The 17,463-nt window shown below is 42.4% G+C and overlaps 1 protein-coding gene across 1 annotated transcript in view; it reads left to right on the forward strand.

Annotated features, from left to right (window-relative positions):
* Positions 1-8,617, forward strand: part of SCARB2 (scavenger receptor class B member 2) — a 108,230-nt gene extending 99,613 nt beyond the window's left edge. The window contains exon 12 of the mRNA XM_075351660.1: positions 1,824-8,617. Within this exon, the coding sequence (XP_075207775.1) occupies positions 1,824-1,862 (39 nt within the window). The 3' untranslated portion in view covers positions 1,863-8,617. The remainder of the gene's footprint in view (positions 1-1,823) is intronic.
* Positions 8,618-17,463: the final 8,846 nt, after the last annotated feature.

The raw sequence follows: 17,463 nt of genomic DNA on the forward strand, positions 1-17,463 counted from the left end.
GTAAATAAACACAATAAACACCGAAAAAATCCTTTACTTGAAATAAAATACAAAAAACACCTTCTCACTAATTTATTAATTCCCAAAACACCCAGGTCGACGTAATCCACATGAGGTCCCATGACAATTCCAGCTCTGCTACATCTGAAGGCACAGCGTGCGGCCATAAAACAATTACCGCCCGCTGTAGGCTTCTGGCAGAGAATGAATGAGCCACGCGATCAGTGGTGACATCACTCAGGTTATTTGCGGTCACAGCTGGAGGTTCCCACAGTCCTTCACCTGGGATCGCAGGTAACCTGACCTCAGGTGATCTCATTAAACTCAGTGAACTCACCTGCATCTCCTAGCAGAAAACCACTGTTTTTTTGCCAACAGGTGCAGATTTGGTGCTGAAATGTTTACACCATATTCCTGCACCCATTCTACACCTCCTGGTAAAAAAAACTGCATCACTACCGCATCATACTGCTTGCGGTTTTGATGCGGTTTTTTTTGCCAGGAGGTATAGATTGAGTGCATGAATATGGTGTAAAAATGTCATCACAAAATTTACATCTCTTGGCCCAAAAATGCAAAAACTGGTTTTGGCGCTATTTCAGTGCGGTTTTCAGGAGGTGCAAATTTGGTGCTGAAATGACTGCAGCAAATTTCAGCACCAAATTGGCACTTCCTGGCAGAAAACCACACCGAAACTGCATTTTTGGGCGAAGACATTAAAATTTGGTGCGGAAATTTGTACACCATACTCCTGCACCCAATCTACACCTCCTGGGAAAAAAAATCGCATCATACCGCATGTGGTAGTGATGCGTTTTTTTTCCAGGAGGTGCAGTTTGGGTGCAGGAATATGTCTGTGACCTCACCTGAGGCCAGGTTACCTGTGATCACAGGTGGAGGAACATGGGAACCTCCAGCTAGGAGATGCAGGTGACCGCAAATAACCTCAGTGACGCCAAATTTTTTATTTATTTTTATAGCACGATAGTGACATGCAGACAGGGTCTGTGATTGGAAGCAGTCAAATGTTGTCACACAGGGTGGGGGCGCGTCTAACTGCATCTAATCACAGATGCCAGGACTGCTGGTGGGCGTGGGAAGCAGTGAATATGGATGAGCAATAATGAGTGGCCTCGGAAGAAGAGTGAGCCACCCAAAAGCAGTTACAGCCACTCCAGTGCCACGGTAAGCATAGCGTGCTTGCTTTATTTTTCCTTTATTTTTTATTTCCCGAGTTGCTGGACCCTGATCATTAGCTGAGTTCTCTTAGAACTCCAGGACTGCCACCCGGATACTTTTGAAACTGCGCAGATCCAAACTTTTACAGTCCAGGTCCGCTCATCACTAATAATAGGTAGAGACCTGACTTTTCCAATGACTTTCCCAGCTGGCTTCTCCCCTCCAAACTCTAGCTGATGGTTAGCTCTCTTCCAATGTATATACATGGGATCTACATGCCAATTACCTGAAAAGATGGGGGAGAAACTGGGTTTGGGATGGCACTGGACTAGAGTCGTCTCTGGTTATGCTCCCTGGCTGGACTTTCAAACTATACGTTCTCTGAAACGCCGAAGCATTTCATATGAACACCATAAGTGGTTGCAATCATGCAGCCAGGCCCTGATACATACTGCCCACGGTTTAAGCTGCATGAATTGAGTGACAGATTCCCTTTTCATGTTGTATTATTAGAAGGGTCTATTAGTAGGTAGCAGATTTGTTCTGATATTTTTTTAATTTTTCTCCTATCTTCTTTTTATCATTTGCTTATGCTACTAACCTTATGAATATAACTGTAATCATTCTCTCCTTTTTTTATTTAGGGTACAGAAGATGAGAGAGGACCACTTATAAGAACATAATAAGTAGAAAAGTACTAAAAAATGAACTATGCAAAATTATTGATTTGATGTCCATTCGGACTAGAAAATGAAGATTTTGTAAGGGACTTATTCACAGACCCCCCTAGACCCCCCCCCCTCCCCGAGCAATGCCTGTTGAAGCATTTAGCGACATTAAACCCTTACCATTAATCATCAGTGACCTGTCCTTCTACAACACTGCTAGGAAATACTAAGCACAAGTTAACATTTACGTCCATTATGCACTGATCTGAGTAATTTACATGATGCAATTCTTTTTGTTTAGTGTGCTGTTCATTAATAGTTAACTATCATGAAAATGTGATGAAATCATGGTGACATTCATGACATATGCTATGTACCGTTTGGCACGAAGTATGGTTACAGATTTGGTACACTGAATGCAGGATTTGAATATAACAGTCATTTAAGAGATGACATGAGAAACAGGCAGTCTGAAAATCACTTTTATTGAAATTATGTTCTCTTAGCCCTTCAAAATCAGGCATATATGCCAGTCATGTGGTGTCTCCATTTTGTCAAACTTGCTGTTCACTGCTTGTGTATGTAATGTGCATTAGAGAAACCAAGACAATTTATAGGATGTGATGACAGATTTTTGCCTCTGCTCCAGCTCACCCAAGTTCATGCAGACATGGCTGAAAGGTAGGCCTTCAGTTCAATCTACTGGACGTGGAAGGAGCAGGGCATGTTATAGAACAAAGGGAAGTACAATTGTGCTGGCAGAATCTGCACTTAATATACTGAATGTATGAAAATTGGAACAGTTCTTGTATATATTAGATTAGTTTGTGCACTGAAAGAAGTATTCACTACCCGAGACCAGCCATATCATGTTTTTCCTTTAGTTTTGGGTGAAACAACAGGTACGCTTTAAAAGGAACCTGTCACCAGGTTTTTCACTTATGAGCTGCGGCCACCACCACTAAGCCATTATATACAGCATTCTACAATGCTGTATATAAGAGCCCAGGCTGCTCTGTAGAACGTAAAAACACCTTTATTATACTGAACTACGGGGCGCTTCAATCCGATGTGCATCGCTGTCCTCTTTCGCAGCCCCTTGTGGATGATGCGTCCTACGTCATCCACACAGAGTCCGCCATTGCGCTTCTGAGCATGCGTACTTTGATCTGCCCTGCTGATGGTAGAGCAAAGTATAGTGATGCATGGGCGCTAGGAAAAATCATAGACCACCCGCGCATGCACACTACAATACTTTGATCTTTCACTCAGTTGGGCAGATCAAAGTGCTCATGCGCAGGAGCACAATTGAGGCCTCTGTGTGGATGAAGTAGGACGCGTCATCAACAAGGAGCTGGGGAGGAGGACAACGACTGCATAGCATTGAGGAGGCACCAGATCGAGAGCAGCGACATCCATCAGACCGGACTGCCGTGAGTATAATAAAGGTCTTTTTTACATTCTACAGAGGGGCCTGGGCTCTGTACACAACATATATACACAACATTTTAGAATATTATCTGCAGCTCATAAGGGAAAAACCTGGTGACGGGTTCCCTTTGAGTTATCAGTAGCGCAATATTTTAAGAACTGTCAGAATGTTCACATAGCAGATCCCATTGTATCAAAAACTAGTTCTCTACCATATTGAAATCCAGGATTGCATAGTCGGTACATTTCTTTTCTTCACTATAATATTGGTACTTACAGAACATTTTTGACAATGCAAAAACCACTAGACGTCTATGTACTACAAGTCTGTGAGACTTGTTGAACTAATAACTTAACAAACAATTGCTCCACTGTGAAATACAAGTGTTATATTAGGACTGTGTCCCAAGATTTATTAAGCCATACAGGAGTGCATTGAACATTACTGAACAAGCAGTATGTGAAATACTTTACGATATCACTATTGGAAATCCTCCCCTTTATGCACTGAATAGGCATTTAATTTTTCACTTTATAACTGAAATACGGCAAGAAAAAAGGCTGGCTTATAATAAAGAGTCATCTTATCTCAGGGCCTGTAACAGTTAATGAAGTACTCAAACTTTTTTGTAGTTTCCCCAGGGGATATGAACCCACTGTGGTTTGATTGCTTGCACTATGTACTAAAGTTACATAGTTGTATCGGTTGAAAATAGACTTAGGTATGTTCTCTGTCACTAGATTATCCATAACCACAATGCCATTTGTTGTGAAAAAAAATAGCCAGCCATTTTTAAATGTTACTACCTCTTGCTTCTGATCTGGCATTCCACAGTCTGACTGCTCTAACCGTAAAGACCTCTTCCCTATTTAGCTGCTGGAATCACCTTTCCTTCACTTGTAGTGAGTGCCCTGTTTCTTTATAAGGTCTTTTGTTGTGAATTTCATCCGAGTGGGTGCTGGTGTGGAGCTTCATCCGGTGGCCAGGAATGGTAGTGAAGCTGAGTCTGAATCTGTGACTCAGACAGGTGTTGGAGTTAATTGGGAATCCAGGAAGTCCTATTGCAGATCAGCCTAGTGTATTTAGAAGAGCATTTTCTGCCTGGCGGCCGCTGGTAATAGGTGTTTTCCTCCTGATTCTGAAGATGGCTTGGAGTTTTCCCTTCAGTTTCTCCCATTTAGTTTGTGCCTGAATCTACTCCAGATAAGTTTGGTTGTTTCTGTGCTTAATTGCTGAAATTGCACTTAAGGGTGTTTCTGCTTATTCCATTTTGTTCTGTATTTGATTTCTTGTATGTAAGAATCTGTCTATCTGCTTTTGTGAGCAGGGCAGTTCCTCCAGCAAGAAAGGGAGCTTGCTTTCTGTTCATGTTTGGATTATTTGCACTTTAAAATATTGTTTGTTCTGTGATTTTGTTTCTTCCCATTATATCTGCAATTCACTTTCAATTCAATTCACCTTAAAGTGTCTGGCACAAGAGTACCTGATATATAGTGGGGGAAAGACCGTGTGGTCTTAGTATTTTGCTTTTTGCTGAGACTTTTTTGCTGGCCACAATGTTATCTGTCCTGTCCTGTCGTATCTAGTAAGTCGGGCCTCACCTTTGCTAATCTATATTTTCTATCTGTGTATTGTGTTTTCTTACATCTCCGTTGTTGCATGTTGAGGGCTTGCAATTTCTTTGGGGACTGCTCCGAGGCAAGTTAGGATTCCTAATTTCTATCTTTGAGGTGTAGCAAGTTACTCCGGCAGTGACGAGGTGTCTAGGTGTGTTAGGAATATCCCACTGCTACTTCTAGTGTTGTCTGATAGATAGGGGTTTGCGGTCAGCTTAGTTTCCAACTACCCTTGTGGGTTTGTTTTTTCCTGATTTAATGGGATTTTTTGTGATCGTCCACGGTTACCAGATCATAACAGTCTTTGGAAGGAATAAGCCATGTGTCAGTCCTTTGTATTAACCACACATGTATTTATACATATAAATGAGATAATCTTTGAGATATCTTTTTTTTCTAAGCTAAACAAGCCCAACCTTTCCAGCCTCTCATCATAGGAGAGGTCTTCCATACCATATATTACAATATTGCAGTATATAGTCAATTTTAGGGATCTGCTGACTGTATGCTACAGCTCACAGCCACCAAGACAGTGGGAGTATGAAGCTAACATGTGCCGAATATAAAGTGAGGGGTGGATATCAGGAAGAGGTTAAGCAGCAAAAATATTTTTAAAAAATGTTGTTTTTTTAAATTTTAAGATTAGTAAGGATTAGGAAAAAGCTAAAAAATAAATAAACCAAAAAGAAATAAAAGTACGACAACATTCCACATTTGAAATTGTTCAAACATTAAAAAATGACTTAATCAGAGATTCTTATACATTAATGGCATATTATAATAAAGATTTATGTTAAATCGCGCCTCAAAGTCCATGAGTAATTTGTGGAAACTTTGCATAACAACACTGTCTTAACTCAAATATACAATAATTCATAAACATATCCTATAGCCAACCCCACTGTTCTTTTTCTAATTACAGGGTTGTTTTTTTTTAAATATGGGATGTATTCTACATTGCTATTGCCATAGCCGTGGCTCTGTTGGACACCTAATCTGACCAAATTTTGTTGAACTTTTGAGAGCATTTTTGGATGATGTACAGGGTTTTTTAGTGGGGGACATAGTATTTCCCTAATTGGAGCCACTATTTCAGGGACTGTAAACTAGTTTGATTTCCATCCCATTATAATGACCCTAATGGCACAAAAATAAGAAATCTAAAAGAGTATTTTATAAGTTATCTTTTTCGAGCACCCAGTAGGCACACCTGGGTGAATAAGACCCATGGAAATTCAAAGTAGGGTATTTAAAAAGGTGAGAACTGAAGATCAAAATTTCAAATCTCTGTTACAGGACCATACGACATGAAGGAAAGTGCCCTGTTCAGTTTGACATCTAATGCATAGATTGCTTTTAGAAATGCCCAAAGATTTTAACCTGACAGCAGTTTAGTACACTTTATGTAGGAACTCATATTGGATTAAAGGGGTACTCTTGGGAGATAAAAATCTCTTCCATGGTCTGCACCCTTATAAACTTTAAAGATGGGATGCCCACTACAGTTCTATTATCCTTACAATACCTGTAATTCAGTGTGACAAAGGAGCTGCTCTTCATTGCTTCCCCCTCTTTTCTGGGACATCACACATCAAGGGGTGTGTTTCCTGCTGTTAGTAACAGCCAGTCTCCTGATAATAGATGCTTCTGTCCAAAAACAAGTATGGCCAAGTAGGGAAGTCGCTATTATCATGTGTGCAGGCACCCCAGGGAGAGCCATAAGCCATTCGCAGTCTTTGAATGGCTCTCCCTGGGATAAAAAAAACGTTCTATCACACAGTGTGACAAAAAGAAAACCCCCGACCTCCTCTGTTTATGCTGTCTGTATGTGGGTGGAGACCCAAACAGATCAATCGTCGACATTCCATAATGCTTGTTACTCGCGTCAAGCTTGTCTGAACGTCGGGTCAGCTTGAATCGAGGTCCGAGCATTCCAGCATTTTAGTGTTCACCCATCACTAGTGACTATATATCCCAAGATTGAAATATTCCAGTTTTCATTTTGTCTACAATAGTGGGCACAATAGTCTGCAGACAGCTTGTCAGTATTGTTCTAGTCAAGCTCTGTGCAACTAAAACACTATTCTGTGGGGTTGATAACTCCAATAACAGCAATATTTAGTAGAAGGGAGCAACACTTCGCAGGCTAAAATCAGTGGAGTGGAAACTTCACCTTTTAAATATTTCTTTACCTTATTCTCTGAGAGGATATGTAATGCTTCTAATGAGTTGAGACATACCATCCTGTCAATTCTGCCCATAGAGAAGTGGTATATATTCAGGTCAGAAATTTACAATATATGTCAATAATGCAATGCAGTCCATGTAGGCACAACATGGAAAATACATAAGGCTCACTGCATTTTCTCAGACAGGTTCAGCCTTCTCAATTTCTGTTTACCCATCACTGCATTGACACATAACAAATCTGTAATACTTTCTGTTCAGGGCATGTTCTATATCGCGGACCTCTGCATATGTGCTGTGTCCCTAAAGCATAGGTAGTGTGCTTGAGATGATGCTTAGGTCATCCTTTGCATCTCTACTTTCCTCATTCAGGCTGTGGACAGTATTCTCAAGGTTATAAGAGGTTAGTTTGGGTTGTGTGGCATTTGAATAATTTGCAGTATTACATGTTTCTAATTAAGATAAGTGGATTGCTTGTATAACCCCGGTCCAGGCCAATGTTTTCTCACGGTGTACAAGATTGTGCAAATTTTCTGAGTTTCCGGGTTGCCTGAAGTGGCGTTTGATTCCCTTACCTGGTGTGACATTGTGCATGCGGTGCACAGGTGACATCTCACAGCGGGCTTCAGGAAAATGATGCCGGTAGAGGTGCATGTGCACATTGGCCTCTGGGGGGCTCCAGGAAAATGGTGGCACTGGCAACACATACGCAGATTAAGAACTCAATCTCAATCCGCTCACGTTGACGCCATTTTCCTGAAGCCTGCTAGAGGTTCAATGTGTGCAGGCGCCAGCGTGAAGTTTAAAATAATAAGAATAAGCTCAGGGCCCTATTCACAATCCCATCCCATTGCTCAAAGAGTTTAGGAAACCCAAACTTCTAATGTAAATTAAACAACCAGGCTGCGGATTTGTACATTGAATCAGTATAACAGCACAATAATGCCAAACCTTTGTTTCAAGAAGCATGATCCTGACGACAGGTTCTTGTTAATGAATATTTGGCATGACGTTTTGTGCGCATGCCCACACCAAGGAATGTTGAACATCAGTAATGATTGCATGAGTAAAAATAAACAATTATTAATTTCCAATGAAAGTTTTGTTACAAAAGACTTTGAGGAATCTTGTTACGGAGCAGTCAGATGGCTGTATAAGACGGACAATGATCTCGTTGCAATGCTTGGCCTAGCCAGAGACTCTCCTGACACCAGTGCATGACAGAATAGAAATACGGGACATGCTGTCACCCGTAGACCATTCTGACAATATCTGCAGGATCAGCCTTGGTTTCTTTCAGCTGAAACAAAACATGATTTTAGAAAGCTGGTACATAGCTGGCATATAATATACTATATTGTCAATTCTGGCTTATACTAGATGTTTTGATTATTTTCTTTAACATAATGCAGTTTCTTGATGTAAAGCACCTGATATGATCACAATGACACAAAACACGAAAGTAAATATGATTTATACAACAACTCTCATTGAAATAGTAACACTTTTAATCAAAATAAAGGGAATTTATACTATTTTTCAGTAAATTATTTTTCTAACCTTCCCAACTAGTAGGTTTATTGTCACTTGTGGTTCATTTTTCAGGTTTTAAAGTACATGCACTTTTAACGGCTGTAAAAAAAAGTTTATAACTTTTTGCTTTTTTACACATAATAGTGAGTGTCCCATTTGTTTTGTTGCTATACTTAGGGTCTGTGCACTCATTGTGGGTTTTTTTCTGTGCAGATTGGTCACAACACCTGAAGGATTTTTTAGTCCCAGCAAAATGAATAAGAATCCTGAAGTTTCATATACAAATTGCTTACTTTTTCCTTGTTTTTAATCTGCAGAATGTCAATTCTTTCACCATTTTTGCTGCAGATTTCACCAATACTAATGAATGAGAAAAACTCGCATCACGAGTGCATGAAAACACCTAAAAAAACATGTATTTGATGCTATGTTTTTCTGCTGAAAATAATGAGTGTGCACATACCCTTAGGTGGGCTTTCTCTTTATTGAGCAGCATCAGACCTTTCATACTGCTAATCCATTTAGTGAATCCATAGACATACAGTGCTTAGCATAAATGAGTATACCCCAACAGATTTGTCAGAATTTTTTTTTATCTACCAGAAAACAATATTTTCTATGGTGTACTGTACTACAAAATGCTCTCACAAATTTGGGCTATTAATCGTAAACAAGATTTGTTAGTTTGCACATCCAAAAAAGTAATTTTCCTAACAAATTCATTGAAGACCATGTTGCAAAAAATGAGTAAACACCAATGAAAGTCTTGGAAGCAATGCTAAAGTTTAGACTAAAATGTTGTCCAACAAAAACCACAAGATAAGTTTAAATATTCATTATAGGGAATCTGTTACCAACTTTATGTCTCAAGTCTTGAGAAAGAAAAAATTTCTTTACCCAAGAAAGGTGAAAGCTGCATGAAGATCAGCAAAGCTTTAGTTATCAGAATACTGTAGCAAAAGTTATACAAAAATGTAACAAATTGTTCAAACAGATTGAACTACAACCATCTCACAAAGACGTCCTGGTCAATCACCAATGATAACACCTAAACACAAGTGTCTTCTGATGAGAAGTGTTGAAAAAAAAATCGACATGCAAATTCATTGCAGTTAGCTAAAGGAGTAGAAAGTCAAACCGGGGAGAGTGTTTACCATGACACAATATGGCATACATTGTAGAGGAATGGAATACATGGGTGTCCTCTACAGTGTGTCCACCCATATCCTGTCCACTGCCATTAACATGAGAACGGCAGCAGCTATAGGCATAGAAGTGGTGTCTAGGTATAGTAAAGTAGCCTTGCGCTACGCAATGAAACCACCTATAGCGCTACCTGGTGGAAAACAACGGAGTTAGCATTTTTATCTCGAAAAAGGAACAAGATAGAGAAAAAAAGTGAATTACAAAGTTGTAGGGCATCATCAATTCAGTACGAATCGACACCTTGCATACAGAAATGCTATGATTAGAACGTGTAAAACTCACAAGGCTGCGGACGGGAAGCGATACCTCATGGAGACCTTCCTACAAGTCATTGGGTATGGTGGCTGCGTGGAGTGACCTCCACGCTCACCTGACCTGATCCATTGGACTTCTTTCTGTGAGGTCACATCAAACAGCAGGTATATGCGACCCCTCCACCAACATTGCAGGACCTACGACGACGTATCACAGATGCTTGTGCAAACGTGTCACCTACCATATTGCACAACGTGCAGCAAGATACAGTATGCTGTCCAGAGTCCAGATGTGCATTGCAGCTGACGGTGGCCACTTTGAGCATCAAAGTTAAATGAGCGCCATATGCGTGGCCAGCATTCAATGTTTTGAGGGAGTCATGGGTTTCATATTATAGCATTTCTGTATGCAAGGTGTCGATTCGTATTGAATTGATGATGCCCTACAATTTTTTAATTCACTTTTTTTCTCTATATTGTTCCGTTTTCGAGATAAAAATGCTAACTCCGTTGTTTTCCACCAGGTGGCACTATAGGTGGTTTCATTGCGTAGCGCATGGCTAATTTACTATACCTAGACACCACTTCTATGCCTATAGCTGCCGCCGTTCTCAAGTTAATGGTGGTGGACAGGATATGGGTGGACCCACTGTATAAAAGAAGCCTTTCTGAAGCCCATGCACAAAAAAGCCTGTCTACAATTTGTCAGGGCCCATGCTGAATAATATGAAGTCAATTGGGACTCAATACTCTGAAGTGATGAGACCAAGATAAATGTTTTTCAAACTAATGGCTTCAAAACTGTATGGTGTCGTAAGGGTGAGTAGTAAATCAATGTGAAAAGAACTGAAAAGACAAAAGGCACTAATAGGGTACTAACGTTACAAATGTTTGTAGAGTAAAATCAGATGCGCTCACCCGATACAGTTGTGAAAAATAATCACAACTGCTATTGAAAGCGTGTAGGTTATTGTCTGCAGCAGGCACCACGAGGAGTTAGCATCAAAGATTCAAATGAAAGTGGACTCCTGCGCTGCCGTAAGAAGATGGTCAGCAGTAATGGTTAAACATTATTTTATTATTATTCAGAGATCACATCTCCTTCCTCAGATAAATCACACCTATAAGACGTGTAAAACCCGTAATAAAATCACATTTAACCATTACTGCTGACCACCTTCTTACTACAGTGTGGGAGTCCACTTCCATTGGAATCTTTGATGCTAAGGGTGAGGAGCACAAAGAGCAATGCATGGTGCCTACAGTGAAACATGGTGGTGACAGTGCCCTTATGTTGGCTGTATGAGTGCTGCTGGTGTCAGGAGCTACATTTCATTGATGGTATCATGAATTTATAAATTTACTGCTCTATACTGAAAGAAGATTCTACCATCACTCCGTGCCATTAGTATACATGCCCTTTTCCAACATGACAATGATCGAAAACACATCTAAGGCTACTGCATTTCTGAAGAACAGGTTGAAACTAATTCAGTAACAAAACCCAAAAAGAATACAAAATGAGCATATATCCAATAGTACGTAAATAGTAATAATACATTTAAATAGCATAGAGTAGTTAGTTACACACTATTTTGATCAAAATAGTGTAAAAGCTATCCCACTGCAACAAGGAGTACTCATTTGGGATGGTCCTGACTCTAGTATTACAACCTTACCATAAGTCAACTGACATAAATGTGAATAAGGGCAGAGGAGGACAGGAACCCAACTATTTCAGACACCTGTCCATGGGAAACTATATAGATGAAATGCCTGGTTCAAAGAGGACCGCCACGCGGTGTTTGTACAAAGTACAAGAAATCTAAAGCATCTAAAATCTAAAGAAATGAACAGAGGCATACACATTCACACTGGCCATTTAACAGACAAAAATCAATAACAAAATGAGCATATGGCCCTATAGTAAGTAAATAAAAAGTAACAATACACATAAAGGTACCCTATGTTATTTACGGTATATGGACACACAAAGCCACGCACCCATGGATGAAATTTACTATTTCCTCTACAATCACTATAATTTTCCTTGATCAGAGAGAGTTATTGGCGCTCATTGGACACCATTGTTAAAGTTTACTTTATTGTTCATTAACCTATTGTAATTTATATTGATTCAATGACTTGTATAAAAAATATTAGAAATAGAATTGTCACTTTTCAGTCAAATCATCCATTTATTACTGTCTTTTGTTTACATTTGTTGTGTTTTTGTAACCCTAAAAATATTAATAAAAACATTCTTAAAAAAAATACTAGATGTAGTAGTTTTTCATGTGGGGTGTATTCATGTTTGCAACTAATTTGAGTGAAGGGTGCTTTACACGCTGCGACATCGCTTGCGATAGCTAGTGATGTCATGCACGATAGCACCCGCCCCCTTCGTTCGTGCGACATTTGGTGATCGCTGCCGTAGTGAACATTATCGCTACGGCAGCGACACACGCACATACCTTTTGAGCGACGTCGCTGTGACTGCCGAACAATCCCTCCTTCAAGGGGGAGGTGCATTCGGCGTCATAGCGACATCACTGCGGGGTCACTAAACGGCCGCCCAATAGCAGAGGAGGGGCGGAGATGAGCGGCCGGAACATGCCGCCCACCTCCTTTCTTCCTCATTGCCGGTGGACGCAGGTAAGGAGATGTTCGTCGTTGCTGCGGCGTCACACATAGGGCTGTGTGACGCCGCAGGAACGACGAACAACTAGCGGCATGCACCACCAACGATATTATGAAAAGGAGCGACGTGTCACCGATCAACGATTTTTGACATTTTTGTGATCGTTGCTCCTTGGTGTCACACGCTGCAATGTCGCTAACGGCGCTTGATGTGCGTCACTAACGACGTGACCCCGACGATATATCGTTAGCGATGTCGCAGCGTGTAAAGCACCCTTAAGACTGAAGACTTTGTAATGAAAGTTATATTATTAACCCTACTTTCATGTTATGGGTTAAAAAAAAGTGCTATAACACTCAGTCTTGTCAACATTTTGGAAATTTTGCTTATGTATAGTTAGATATTGTTAAAATATTATTTTTGAAAGGGGGTGTACTCATTTATGCTGAGCAGTGTAAGTCGCCGCCATATGAACAGTGAGCAGTGCCCTCAAATTCACAATAGGGTGCTAAAATTTCCATTCTCAAAGGGGTCATCCTTACACAATCTGACACTATCAGAACTGACTAGACAGTATGAGTATGTATAGGAACACACAGTTGTCAGTTTACTTCATTATACATGTCAGTGTCACTGAAAGGGCGTGGTGGGTGCATCTTCACAGTGGCATGCACCTCTGTGCACCAGCTAGAAATGCTACTCCAGGAAGGGACTGGAGTGGCACCACTAAAGTAGTGTAACTTATGAATTCAGCAAGAGCTGGCATATCACGTTTTGTCCATTCCTCTGCCCACTTTGGTGAAGTTGCCTGGAACTCGCATGAAAATGCCAAAAGTCCCACATTTTTTGTGTCACCTTGCGTTGTGCAAACATTTTGTGACTTTTCAAAATGATTTGAGTCTGAAAATTGGCTTAAACACTTTGCTAGATCGGCCCCATAGTTGAAAGAAAAAATACTCCAAAATTGTAATATCGTACATACAGTTATTTAGTAAAACAGGAGAGCTGACAGCCACTTTCGTAACGCTGGTAACCTGTTAGATGCCGCTGTCAATCTCTGACCACACCATTTAACGCTTGCTGAGTTCTCATGACAGCCAGGGATCAGCTGATAACCACTGTGTGTCATCTCAGTACTCCTGTGAAAACCAGCCATGCCCGGCGCTCATTGGAGACTGTGATTTCTTCTATATACAGCAATGCTGTAAATAAATGGGATCACCAAGAAATATTAAAAAAATAAACAATATTGACAAAAAACACCAAAAAAAAGTGTTAAAATCATTTAAAACACTCATAAAAGTGAGCAGCTCTCTGTATGCCGTCTATTGGTGTGCACAGGGAGTTGCACACTTCCGGTTGCAGGATATTATGGGACAGCCTTTACTTATACTGTACATCGATTGCACAGTTCCGGTATGTATGTTGCTGCTGATCCGTCTGTCTTGCCACAACAAGTTGTTTAACAATTGTTTGATATAAAAAGCACCATTTTGCTGCATGTGTCCACACCCCATTTATTTTCCCTGAGGAAGCTACCATCAGGGTGGCGATATGCGTCGGGGGTTTGTTCAGGTTTCCTCCTCATGATGGTCATTTTGCTCTATTTCTGGGACTTGCTCCTGATTGGTACCTTTTCATCTGACTCTAAAGGCCACTTTACACGCTGTGACATCACTAGCATCAGCTACCAATGTCGCGTGCGATAGCACCTGCCCCCGTCGGTGGCACGATATGTGCTGATCGCTGCCGTAGCAAACATTATCGCTACGTCAGCGTCACACGCACATACCTCTGCAGCGACGTCGCTGTAACCGGCGAACCGCCTCCTTTCTGAGGGGGCGATTCGTTCAGCGTCACAACGACGTCACAGCAGCGTCACTGACCGGCTGCCCAATAGAAAAGGAGGGGAGGAGATGAGCGGGCGGAACATGCCGCCCACCTCCTTCCTTCCTCCTTTTCTGGTGGACGCAGGTAAGGAGATGTTTGTCGTTCCAGCGGCGTCACACATAGCGATGTGTGCTGCCGCAGGAACGACAAACAACATCGTTACTGTAGCAGCAACGATAATTGGGAAGAGGGGGGCATGTCACCGATGAGCAATTTTGAACGTTTTTGCGACGATTCAAAATCGCTCATAGGTGTCACACGCAACGACATGGCTAAAGCGGCCGGATGTGCGTCACAAATTCCGTGACCCCAACGAGATCGCTTTAGCGGTATCGTAGCGTGTAAAGCCACCTTAAGGCTATGTCCGCACTTTGCGTCGAGGTAGTTGCAGTTTTAAACGCATATATATTAATTTAATTGTCGGACTATGTGTGTGTGTAAAGGGACATATCATTCCATTATTTTGATGTCATAAACGCATGTTTTCAGCACCTAAAAAGCATGTAAAACGCTGGAATTTTGATGTTTCTTGCTTTTTTGCAACTTCTCATTGACTTCAATGTTAGCAAAACGCAGCGCAAATGGCAAACACAATTGACATGCTGCTTCTTTGAACGCTGAGTTTTTGCCCAAAATAATGCAAATTAAACGCAAGCGTTTTTGAACAGCAAAGTGCGGACAGGAAAATCCCCATTTCCCATAGACTTTGCTGGAAAATCAAAAACGCATGCCTTTTTGGCATGAAAATGCTGCAGTTCAAAACGCTGCGTAAACGCAGGTGTCACAAAACCACCGGGGGGGGTCACTCAGAAATCCCCCCGCGCTGGCTACCAGTACGTCACAATCGGTGGGGTAACAAGTGGGGGGTCACCCCTCCTTTATACCTCTCCCGACCGACAGACAGAGCACGTGTACGCGCTCTCTAGCGCCCCTCTTATAGTCAGGCCAATTATGGAATTGCCCGACAATAAGCAAGGAGAGGCCGCTATATACTACTTATTGCCGATTATTGAAGGGTCCCCGGTGAGAGTAGGAGTATATATTTCCCCCCGACCTTCCGCGGGCGCGAATATATAAAATCTCCCCGAATCTCACTGGCCTCCCCCACAATAATCCTTGGCACAAACTCGCTGCCACCAAACCGCTTCATCACGGTAACTATTAGCCGAACACACAGACGTGGGATTCAAGATCGAGATAACAGAACAGCCCAAGATTAATTATATAATTTAATCAGCCTAAAGCACACTAGAAACTACAATATATACAATAGGGAATCTACAGAATATACATATGTCAGAGTACAGTTACAGATAAAGCATGGTTTACAAACAGGTATGCAATTCAATCAGTTACCTTGTGCGTCTGGCCACAGGGGGGGCGCTGTAGACCAGGTTTTCTAGGAACTCCCACAGATGTTTCCTGCACGTGACCCCCAGCGAAAGAACACTGGAAAATGGCCCGAAGTAGGGTTATCAACCTGGACAAATCCAGGTCCCCCTCCTACCTTCGTGACCTCAGAGGGGAGCACTGCTCCACCCCTGGCTGGAGTTATGGACAAAATCCACAACATGGAATATGGCCATAACTTTTGCCTGGGAGCGTCGTAGAGCGGACCGCCAATGCTCTCATTGTGACAGTTATGAATTTAGCTACAGAACGAGGGGACTCATGACCTGTCTGCCAGTTCCCCATTGGCTGATATCACGCCTGGGGCATTTCCCAATGTCCTGCTCCCATAAAAAGGGTGTGCCGGCATCCGTCCGCATGCGGAGACACCATTTTTTATGGTTTGCCATATTTATCGGAAATATGGCTTGCGAGATATGAACCATTTTTTTACTGGAGTCGTTCTGTCTGCTAGTTCCATAGCCTTGCTAATGAGATACAACTCTTGTTACAGTGGTGACGGCAGGGGAGTCATCCTGTGTCCATTGTTCCCACTCACACCACCTCATTTCCATATCACAGGACATGGCCATGGAGGTGTAAGTGGAACACTGAGAACAAGAAGAGGGAGGGGGCACTGCCAGGGAGTGATGAGGGATTATGACTGGAGTCATAATTCATCTTCATATCCCCGGGGATTTGCCTCACACCTCCTCCCCCTTTTGAGGGGCGCTAGGGGGGCAGCACACTCCGGTGTTCCCCCGTGCGCCCCGTTCCGCGACCTCTCTCCTTGTCGGGACAGCCCGTCTGCGTTACCGTGGTCACGGCCCCTTTTTGTGGCGAATGGTGAAGTTGTATTGCTGGAGCGCAAGGCTCCATCGCAACAAATCGCCCATTCGTCCCAGAGACGGTGTGCAACCAGCTGAGGGGATTGTGGTCCGTCTTCCACGATGAAGTGTGCGCCCGTATATAGATAGGGGTTTGCAGAACGCTGCAGGGCCCACACACTATGGGCCCAAGGCACTCCTTCTCTCCATCGTGGAAATAGGCAACTTCCCTTGGTAACAGCTTCCTGCTCAGGTACAAAGACTGGTGTGCTCTTGGCTCGCAGAGTCCACCTGGCTGAGCACCGCACCGAGGCCGAAGTCACTGGCGTCGGTCCTGTACTACAATACGGCCGCGTGAAGTCGGCTTGCCTGTAGCACGGGCGGGCTGGACAGGGCGTTCCTTTAGGGCCCGGAAGGCTGTCTCGCAGAGTCCATTGTCCAATCGACTGCAGAGGGCAGCTTCTTCTTGGTGAGGTCCGTCAAGGGCTTTGCCAGGCTACTATAGCATGGAACAAACCTCCTAATAGTACCCAGCGGTCCCCAAAGAAGGACATCACCTTGCTTCTTGGTCCTGGGGGTGGGCCAGGATGCGATGGCTTCCACTTTCTCAGGCTCGGGCTTCAGTGTTCTCCCACCTACCC

This window comes from Anomaloglossus baeobatrachus, chromosome 1 (assembly GCF_048569485.1).
Source record: "Anomaloglossus baeobatrachus isolate aAnoBae1 chromosome 1, aAnoBae1.hap1, whole genome shotgun sequence".
Taxonomy (NCBI): domain Eukaryota; kingdom Metazoa; phylum Chordata; class Amphibia; order Anura; family Aromobatidae; genus Anomaloglossus; species Anomaloglossus baeobatrachus.